The 11,253-nt window shown below is 43.3% G+C and overlaps 1 protein-coding gene across 1 annotated transcript; it reads left to right on the plus strand.

Moving 5' to 3' along the window:
- On the plus strand, positions 1-9,078 carry LOC144610582 (tetraspanin-16-like). Its single transcript, XM_078429391.1, has 4 exons — positions 1-123; positions 5,057-5,164; positions 6,066-6,218; positions 9,022-9,078. The coding sequence occupies exons 1-4, from the start codon at positions 1-3 to the stop codon at positions 9,076-9,078; spliced, it is 441 nt and encodes a 146-aa protein (XP_078285517.1).
- Positions 9,079-11,253: the final 2,175 nt, after the last annotated feature.

Raw genomic sequence — 11,253 nt, forward strand, 5'->3', positions numbered from 1 at the left:
ATGCGTGCTGGCCATTTGCTAAATGTCAGCTATTTCTGTATCGTAGCCGGCTGCTTCCTTGCACTGTTGGGCTTCGTTGGCTGCTATGGTGCCATCAAAGAGAGCAAAATAATATTGATGTTGGTAAGTTAATGATATTACTCTTAGTAGAGATTTTATTAACTGAAGCAGATTAATAATTTACTCCTGGCATTTCCTACAATGTAGTCATCTTGAGATAACAGCACAGGAACAGGCCCTTCGGCCCACAATGTCTGTGCCGAACATGATAAACAATGCCAAGGTAAACAAATCACATCTGCCTGCACATGAACCATATCCCTCCATTCCCTGCATATCCATGTTTAGTTTAGTTTTCTTCATTATTGACACATTTGTGAGAAAGAACTTTTTCACCCAGAGGGTGGTTGGAGTCTGGAACTCACTGCCTGGGGCGGTGGTGGAGGCGGGAACACTCACAACGTTTAAGAGGCATTTGGATGGGCACTTGAAATGCTACAACATTCAGGGCTACGGTCCAAATGCGGGAAAATAGGATTAAAATTAGACTGTGTTTGGTAACGGGCGGCGCGGACACGATGGGCCGAAGGGCCTCTTTCTGTGCTGTAGGACTCTATGACTCTATGACTCTATTTACTGAGGTACAGTGAAAAGCTTGTGTTCGCATGCTATTCTGTCAAAGACCTAAAAAAAAAAAATAATAATTAAAGCAGCATTTGTGGAGAGAGAACCAAATTCTTCCTTCCAATGAAAGATCATCGACCTGGAATGTCGATTGTGATTCTCTCTTCACAGACGCCACCTGACCTACTGAGTATTTACAACAGTTTATATGGACAGAAGGAACTGCGGAAAAGGAATGGGTGACGTTTCGGGTTGAGACCCTTCTTCAGACTGATAGTCAGAGTAAAGGGGAAATGAGAGATATAGACGGTGATGTAGAGAGATAGGGAACAGATGAATGAAAAACATGCAAAAAAGTAACAATGATAAAGAAAACAGGCCATTGTTAGCTAGGGACTAGGAGAAAACAAGTAGCAAGGGACAATTTACAATTATGCCAAGCTAATTAATCTACAAACCTGTACGTCTTTGGAGTGTGGGAGGAAACCAGAGATCTGGAGAAAACCCACAAAGGTCACAGGGAGAACGTACAAACTCCGTACAGACAGCACCCGTAGTTAGGACCGAACCCGGGTCTTCGGCGCTGTAAGGCAGCAGCACTAACGCTGAGCCACCTTGCTGCCCTTATTTTTTCACTTTCTTTTATTTTTTCACTTCCTTATTGTTTTTGTATCCAGTAACTCAATGTTCCACATATCTTACAGCTCAACGATATAAGCAGTAGTTAAATCTGCAATTACTATATCGTGCTAGAACAATAGGTTTAACAAAGCTCTTTTTAACTATCTGGCACAGTGAAAATACATAAAACTAACATTGTTCTTTTTTTAATTTGCAGTACTTCGTAGCCTTATCCGTGATTTTTATTGGAGAAATGACATGTGCAATTGTCGTTTTGATCTTTAAATCAATCGTAAATATCAACCTTTTAGTTTTTGTTCAGATAATAACAATGTTTGCTGTTGTAATGTCCATTACAATATCCATTTTGCTATCGAGTCCAGGTTTTAAAAATAGATTGTTGCTTCCATTCTGTTATTCCTGCCCACTTTTACCTCAGATGTAAACTGTAATGTTTCAGATCTTTGGTGTGTTTCCAAGATGCCACCAAGATCTACCTTATTCTGATCAGTAATATGTGAACTGGTTTTCCATTAATTCCGAACAAAACTTCTCAGTGCTCCAACATGAAATATATAATTGTGAAGCAAAATCAGGATTCTTCTGCAAGCCAATCGATGGTCCGATTTTCCAACAAATTCCCCTTTCCAGAATGAACAAGTTGCCAGCATTTATTTATTTCATGGAAACAGGCCCTTCGGCCCACCGAGTCCGCACCGACCAGCGATCCCCGCACATTAACACTATCCTACACACACTAGGGACAATTTTACTTTTATAAATTTATACCAACCCAATTAACCTACAAACCTGTACATCTTTGGAGCGTGGGAGGAAACTGAAAATCTCGGAGAAAACCCATGATATAGACAGCACCCGTGGTCAGGATCGAACCCGGGTCCCCGGTGCTGTAAGGCAGTAGCTCTACTGCTGCGCCACTGTGCCACCCCTTCTTGACCTTCAACTAAAATATACATTAGGTATAAAAGGAACTGCAGATACTAGTTTACAAAATTAAAGACACAAAGTGCTGGAGTAACGGGTCAGGCAGCATCTCAGGAGAAAATGGATAGGTGGTACAGAATCCTTCTTCAGACCAACCGGAAACATCACCTATCCATGTTTTCCAGAGATGCTGCCTGATCCGCTGAGTTACTCCAGCACTTTGTGTATTTTTTTTGTAAACCGAAGAAGGGTCCTGACCTGAAATGTCATATCTATCCATGTTTTCCAGAGATGCTGCCTGATCCGCTGAGTTATTCCAGCACTTTGTGACAAATGTCATATCTATCCATGTTCTCTAGAGATGCTGCCTGACCCTCTGCCCAAGTCCTCCATTTTGGTTTAAAGTAAGCAATAGTTCTGTGGGGAAAAAAACAGAATGACATTTTTTTGGCCCATCAAACACGGACACACATACGCGCACACACACAAACTCTAATTTTCAACTGGCTTAAAAATAAATATAAATGACCAGTTTTGAACAGTGGAATTTCATTCATTGGATCTGCTTCATATCAAGCAGATCCCTTTCATTCAATCCCCCTCGTTCTCACCTTCCACCCCATCAGCCAGCGTATCCAACAAATCATCCTCCAACATTTCCGTCACCTACAACGGGACCCCACCACTGGCCACATCTTCCCATCCCCTCCCCTTTCTGTGTTCCGCAGAGACCGTTCCCTCCGTAACTCCCTGGTCCACTCGTCCCTTCCTCCCCAAACCACCCCATCCCCGGGCACTTTCCCCTGCAACCGCAGGAGATGCAACACCTGTCCCTTTACCTCCCCCCTCAACTCCATCCAAGGACCCAAACAGTCTTTCCAGGTGAGACAGAGGTTCACCTGCACCTCCTCTAACCTCATCTATTGTATCCGCTGCTCTAGATGTCAACTTCTTTACATCGGCGAAACCAAACGCAGGCTCGGCGATCGTTGTGCTCAACACCTTCACTCAGTCCGCCTTAACCAACCTGATCTCCCGGGGGCTGAGCACTTCAACTCCCCCTCCCACTCCCAATCTGACCTTTCTGTCATGGGCCTCCTCCAGTGCCATAGTGAGGCCCACCGGAAATTGGAGGAACAGCACCTCATATTTTGCCTGGGCAGCTTGCAGCCCAGCGGTATGAACATTGACTTCTCCAACTTTAGATAGTTCCTCTGTCCCTCTCTTCCCCTCCCCATTCCCAGTTCTCCCTCTATCTTCCTGTCTCCACCTATATCCTTCCTTTGTCCCGCCCCCCTGACATCAGTCTGTAGAAGGGTCTCGACCCGAAACGTCACCCATTCCTTCTCTCCTGAGATGCTGCCTGACCTGCTGAGTTACTCCAGCATTTTGTGAAATAAATACCTCTCATTCTAAATGTCCTCTGCAAAACATGGATGCAATAGTTTCAATGAAATTCCTAAAGGTCTTCAACCAAATAGCAAAAAAATATATATAATTTCAAAAGAAACTGGTACTTTCATTCAATGAGATTTTAATAGATAACTAGACTTGGAAATGCAATATTGAAAATCACATTTTAAAAAAGTCAGAAAAAAATGGCCCAATCATTTTATGCGAGCTTAATATCTATTGTGGAAGCACAATATATTCTTATGGAAATTAACGTTGAAGATAGGATCAGGGAGCCGAAATGAGAAAGTCTTTCCATAATTTTTTTCTTCTTCTTGTGACCATGTGGAAGAAATGATTGATGAAGTAAGATGGTGGATACAGCCTAATTAGATTTTAATAAAGCATTTGATAACACTCCCAATGGAAATTTCATGTGATGGAAGTAGAGCAAGCTGGAATCAATAGAAGTAAAATGGAATTGAGTCCTGGAAACATCCTCATAAATCTTCTCTGCACTCTTCCAACTTAATGGCATCTTTCTGACAGCACGGTGATCAAATCTGAAAACAATACCCTAAGTGCGTCTCACCAATGTCCTGTACCACTGTAACATAACATCACAATTTCCAAACTCAATTCCCTAACAATGTGTCAACAGCCTTCCTCACCACCCTATCTACCTGCGCCACCACTTTCAGGGGTCTATGTACCAGCACTCCTAGATCTCTCTGCTCAACAAAACACCCTTTGGAGGGTGGAAGGATGTGGACCAAACGCAGGCAGGTGGGACAAGTGTAGCTGGGCAGTGTGGGCAAGTTGGGCCTAAGGCCTGTTTCCACACTGTATCACTCCATGACTGTGACCCTAGGGATCAGTTTTCTGTGAAGGTCCTGCCCTGGTTTGTCTTCAACACCTCACACTTATCTAAATTAAACTCCATTTGCCATTCCTAGTCCCACTTGCCCTGCTGATGATGTTTACAATGCTGTCTATTTTATAGTGTCTTCTGCAAACTTACTAGTATATTTCATTGAAATACTTTTGGGATTGGCAAACTGCTATCTTTAGCCATTCTGGGCCTGTACCTGCTTCCAATCCCACATTAATGTGGTTAACATTTAAATTGCCCTCAGAAACAACCTGAGTTACTTCAGTAAGACAATACAGGAGCAGAATCAGGCCATTCGGCCCATCGAGTCTCCTCCTCCATTCAATCATGGCTGACCTATATTTCCCAACCAAAATAAGGATGGACAATAAATGCCTCAGAAACAACCTGAGTTACTTCAGTAAGACAATACAGGAGCAGAATCAGGCCATTCGGCCCATCGAGTCTCCTCCATTCAATCATGGCTGATCTATATTTCCCTCCCAACCAAAATAAGGATGGACAATAAATGCTGGCCCCATGATCTAGATATGGAAGCAAAATATGACTGCTGACTGCTGCCTGTGTTTGTGTTTCCGTCAGATCACAATCGTATTTCAAGAAGAGGCCTTTGAATTACTAAAAAATAACTACACAGGATTTGGAGATAAAAACTTTGCTAGTTACGGATGGGATTCTATTATGAAAACAGTAAGTTACAAAGATCCATGGATTTATTCTGTATTGGAGTTATGATGGAAAAATCAAGTAAGTGCAGTTGGCTGCTGATTCAGAAGGGGGTTCATGGTGGATGCGTAGCCTGTGCTGGCTTATCCCACAATGTCCCACTGTGCACCTCATCATAATGATTGCACGATTGATCATTCCTTCTTCTCCTTGCTCCCGTCCGGCACAGAAGCTTGAAAAACTTCAAACACCGAAGTTTGTACCACCAGATTCAGTGGCAGTTTCTTCCCCTCTGTTATCAGGCTTCAGAACGGTCCTTTCATAAACCAAGACACCGTCCGATTCACCTCCCCCCCCCCCCCCCCCCCCCCCCCCCCCGTGGAGGACATTGGACTTTGTCTATGGAAGTGATGTGCTGCAATGCTAAGAACTTTCTTCTGCACTCTGCATATTCTCCCTGGGACCGTGTGGGTTTTCTCCGGGAGCCCCGGATTCCTCCCACATTCCAAAGACATGCAGTTTTGTAGGTTAATTGGCCTCGGTAAATCACCCCTAGTGTCGAAGGTATTTATTCACAAAATGCTGGAGTGACTCAGCAGGTCAGGCAGCATCTCGGGAGAGAAGGAATGGGGGACGTTTCGGGTCGAGACCCTTCTTCAGACTGAAGAAGGGTCTCGACCCGAAACGTCACCCATTCCTTCTCTCCTGAGATGCTGCCTGACCTGCTGAGTTACTCCAGCATTTTGTGAATAAATACCTTCGATTTGTACCAGCATCTGCAGTTATTTTCTTATACCCCTAGTGTCGAGGAGTGTAGGGTTGATTGCTGTTGATTCAGTAGGGCGAGGGGCCTGTTTCCACACTGTATCTCTGAAAACTAAAAAAGAACTAAAATCTGAACCAAATATTCTTTTTGTCATTTCAGTTCCATTGCTGTGGGTTAAGGAATTACACAGACTTTGAAGGGTCATACTATCAGATTACTAAAGGACGTTTGTACCCCAAGAGTTGTTGTCGAAACCCCTTTTCTGCGGACTGTGACGGAATAACAGCAACGCGAGATATTATTTTCACAAAGGTACAGGGTGGTGATATCAAATGGTATGCAAGTCTGGAAAGATGGGATTTGATATTCGGGGTTTTCGTTGTTAAATTACACGAATGAACACACCAAATTCATCATTTTTTTTCAATCTTAAGGGCTGTTTTGGTTCGGTAACTACAATGATCAAAAGGAACAGTTCTGTTATTGGTGGTGCAGCGATAGGAATTAGTTTAATACAGGTAAGATGTAATCATTGTACTCATTTGAGTTGGCACGGTGGCACAGCGGTAGAGTTGCTGCCTGGTAGCGCCAGAGACCCGGGTTCGATCCTGACTATGGGTGCTGTCTGCACGGAATTTGTACGTTCTCCTTGTGACCTGGGTTGGGCTTTCCCAGGGATCTTCCCACACTCCATAGAGGTACAGGTTTGTAGGTTAATTGGCTTGGTATAATTGTGAATTGTCCCTAGTGCTGGGGATCGCTGGTCGGTGTGGATTCGTTGGGCCGAAGGGCCTGTTTCTGCGCTGTATTTTTGAACTAAACTACACCAATCCACTCACATTGCTGTCCGGCAACATTACAGTCTGGTTTGGGAACAGCTCTGCCCAGGACAGGATGGCCCTGCAGAGAGTAGTGCGTTCGGCAGAACGCACCATGGGAACTACACTCGTCCCCCTGCAGGACCTATACATCAGGAGGTGCAGATCCAGAGCAAGCAAGATCATGAGGGACCCCTGCCACCCCAGTAACGGACTGTTCCAGATGCTACGATCAGGCAAACGCCTCCGCTGTCACGCTGTGAAAACGGAGAGGATGAGACGGAGCTTCTTCCCACAGGCCATCAGGACTGTCAACTTTTATAACTCCAGAGACTAAATTTTTGTCGACAATAATAGTAACTTATTAACTTTATTTATATGCTGTAACTGTAATTCTTTTTGTGCACAACCCGCAGGCATTGCCACTTTCATTTCACTGCACATCGTGTATGTGTATGTGACAAATAAATTTGACTTGACTTGACTTGACTTGATAACCAGTGTGATTCCAAGACTAAGTATTTTGTAATCTCAGCATCTGAGTTGTATTGAACCAGCTCAGTCTCAAAGGTTCTTGGCAGCTCTTCAGCGCAAATGGAGACAAGAATACCATATCAGTTATTCAAATTCACCGATACCAATGTAGAACAATGCTGTTATCAAGCAACTGAACCATCTTACCAACAACCAGCAAGCAGTCCTGAGCTACTATCTACCTCATTGGAAACACTCAATTATGTTTGTCTCGATTGTAACCATGTATTGTCTTTCTGTTGACTAGTTGACACTCCACGATAGCTTTTCACTGTACCTCGCTCGGTACACGGAACAATAACCTAAACTCAAACGGCAACCAAGAAAAGAAAGGATTGCATTTTCCTCGGTGAAATGTCAGGGTTAAAGTTCCCCTGCCTATTGCTGATTAGATTTCTGTAGGACGTGGAGAGGGAGTGGAAGTGACATTTAAAAATGTAAAAGCAAAACTAAAAGCAGGAGCTCACCTCATTGGAACAGACTCAGGCTCATCAACTCCCATCTAATTTTAGAAATGCCTCTTAATCAGTTGAATACTCATGCCACGTAGAAGGAATATGCAAGAAAATGATCGATTGGCGGAATGGTCTCAGTGGGCCGAAGGGCCTGTTTCCATGCTGAATCTTTCAATCAATCAATTCAATCTTCCAAATGCTTGTTAATGTTGGAAACAAACACCAGGCCCTTTACATTGTAGAGACAAAGAACAGCAGATGCTGGTTTGGTTTAGTTTAGTTTAGTTTAGAGATACAACATGGAAACAGGCCCTTCAGCCCACCGGGTCCGTGCCGACCAGCGATCTCCGCATATTAACACTACCATACACACTCTAGGGACAGTTTTTACATTTACCAAGCCAATCAACCTACATACCTGTACGTCTTTGGAGTGTGGGAGGAAACCGAAGATCTCGGAGAAAACCCACGCAGGCCACGGGGAGAACGTACAAACTCCGTACAGACGGCGCCCGTAGTCGGGATGGGACCCGGGTCTCCGGCGCTGCATTCGCTGTAAGGCAGCAACTCTACCGCTGCGCCACCGTGCCGCTTTGTTAATACACTAAAGGACACAAAGTGCTGGAATAACTCAGGAGTTCAGGCAGCATCTCTGGAGAACATGGAAAGGTGACATTTCGGGTTGAGAACCTTCTTCAGAAGAGTCTGACGAAGGGTCTCGACCCGAAACGTCACCTGCCCATGTTCTCTAGAAATACTGCCTGACATAGAAACATAAGTAGAAACATTAGAAATAGGTGCAGGAGGAGGCCATTCGGCCCTTCAAGCCAGCACCGCCATTCATTGTGATCATGGCTGATCGTTCACAATCAATACCCCGTGCCTGCCTTCTCCCCATATCCCTGGATTCCACTAGCCCCTAGAGCTCTATCCAGCCCTCTCTTAAATCCACCCAGTGATTTGGCCTCCGCTGCCCTCTGTGGCAGAGAATTCCACAAATTCACAACTCTCTGGGTGAAAAAGTTCCTTCTCACCTCAGTTTTAAATGGCCTCCCCTTTATTCGAAGACTGTGGCCCCTGGTTCTGGACTCGCCCAACATTGGGAACATTTTTCCTGCATCTAGCTTGTCCAGTCCTTTTATAATTTTATATGTTTCTATGTTTCTATAAGATCCTGACCAGTCGAGCTACTCCAGCACTTTTTGTCCATCGTTATATTTATGTTTTAACGTCCATTCGCGTCTTTTGACAGTAACGCCTGCTTTATCTGAGCTCATTAACATTGTTTCTTGTGTCTCCTTTCTCTAGCTGGCAGCCATGACATGTTCCCTGACATTGTTTATTAACCTGTTCCGCAGAGTATAGCTTGAATTTAGAAACATCGGTTTTCTATTGTATTCCCTTGATATGTTAACTATGTATGTAAATAAAGGATTGATAATATAGTTGACCAAAACTGTAATAAAATCTTCTAAAAATGCTATTAAAAACCATTCCAGCATCAGGCTAAATGTTTAATGCAACTGGCTTTTATTGCAACTCTGCCGTTATCAACCTTTTTTTAATATCAGTAGTCGTCCTTCATAAGATCATAAGTGATAGGAGAAGAATTCGGCCCATTAAGTCTACTCCGCCACTCAATCATGCCTGATCTATCTCTCCCTCCTAACCCCATTCTCGTGCATTCTCCCCATAACCTCTGACACCTGTACTAATCCAGAATCCATCTATCTCTGCCTTAAGTATATCCACTGACTTGGCCTCCACAGCCTTCTATGGCAAAGAATTCCACAGATTCGCCACCCTCTGACTAAAGAAATTCCTCCTCATCTCCTTCTTAAAAGAACGTCCATAAATTCTAAGGCTGTGACCTCTAGTCCTAGACTCTCCCACTTGTGACAATTATTTGTTATTCGTGCTGTTATCAAGGAAGTAATTTGTCATATAATTACTGAATGGTTCGAGGAAGTCATTCTGCGGTTTTGAAATACTGGCACTACTCGATATTGGACATTCTATTAAAATACAACCATGCTCTGTCGGTCTGGAGATCGCTATATTTTTGGTCGAGTGTCAGTGGATACCTGTTTAGTAATCTGCTTTTTGTACAGATGCTCACTTGAGGTTTTGACCTGACGCGAGCTAAGCTAATAAGAATGCTGTACAAGGTAGTCCAAATGCAGGACCTTATGACCAGTCAATTGGGGGGACGGATATGTTCTCATTAAGTAGAAGCAGGGAACTGCAGATGCCGGTTTATCAAGGGAAGTGACAAAGTGCTGGAATAACTCAGTGGTTCAGGCAGCATCCCTGGAGAACATGGATAGGTGACAAGTGTCATGCCAACTTCCAAATTATTACAGACATACATTTATTTAAAAAAAGCTGAAGAAGGGTCCTGACCAGAAATGTCACTTGTCCATGTTCCCCAGGGATGCTGCCTGACCCGCTGAGTTAGTCCAGCACTTTGTGTTTTTCCTATGTCCTCATTAAACCTGATAAGAACATACAGAGCAGCACGGAATGTGTAGGAAGGAACTGCAGATGCTGGTTTACACCTCAGAGAGACACAAAATGGCTGGAGTTACTCAACGGGACAGGCAGCATCTTTGGAGAGAAGGAATAGGCGACGTTTCGGGTCGAGACCCTTCTTCAGTCTGACCCGAAACGTCACCCATTCCCTCTCTTCAGAGGGGCCTGAAGAATGGTCTCGACCTGCAACGTCACCCATTCCTTCTCTCCGGAGATGCTGCCTGTCCCGCTGAGTTACTCCAGCATTCTGTGTCGATCTACAGTGCAGCACAGATGGATTGTGCCCTTGGTAAGCTTTTGATCAGGTCTTTCCAGCTACACCGCTCCCCATCTGCCTTTGCCATTAAGATATTCAGAACATAATTAAACTCCATGTCAATGTTGTATGAAATTCTTGCTACCTAAGCATGAATATAAATATAGCCAAACGGAACATTCGTTTAGTACTGTTCGTTAATACCACTGATAGATGTGGAATTATGGATGGTTAGAGTTAAAATATGATCAGGAGATTCCAATGATGTCAGGAATCACACCAACTTTGGATCAGCTATGTCATCCCAAGTATAAATAAAAATATAGTCTTCTACCATCTATTTTTTTTAATGATATATGTAATACATCTATTGTAATAACATGTTGTAATGATTTTAATTTAAACAGAATGCACCTATTAATACAATATAATTGGGGTTTTTTCAAAAGCCTTTTTTTAATGAATGTATGTCTAATAATTTGGTAGTTGGCATGACACTTGTACCTACAGTGGATTTGTAACTTTTTACAGCACTTAACATCTGTAACCACAATCAAAATGGGTTTAATTCTTTTTAAACATGTAACAGCCCTGGAGAATACACACATTAAATAAATATGTTACTTACATGGGTTGTTGATTTACTTTTCCTGCTTGGAGTTTGGGTTTGACAAGCGTGAAGAGAGAGAGATAAAAATAATATGGAGAAACAAGGAACTACAGATGCTGGTTTACAAAACAAAAGTGCTGGA

The sequence above is a fragment of the Rhinoraja longicauda genome, chromosome 37 (genome assembly GCF_053455715.1).
Source record: "Rhinoraja longicauda isolate Sanriku21f chromosome 37, sRhiLon1.1, whole genome shotgun sequence".
NCBI classification, from domain to species: Eukaryota; Metazoa; Chordata; class Chondrichthyes; order Rajiformes; family Arhynchobatidae; genus Rhinoraja; species Rhinoraja longicauda.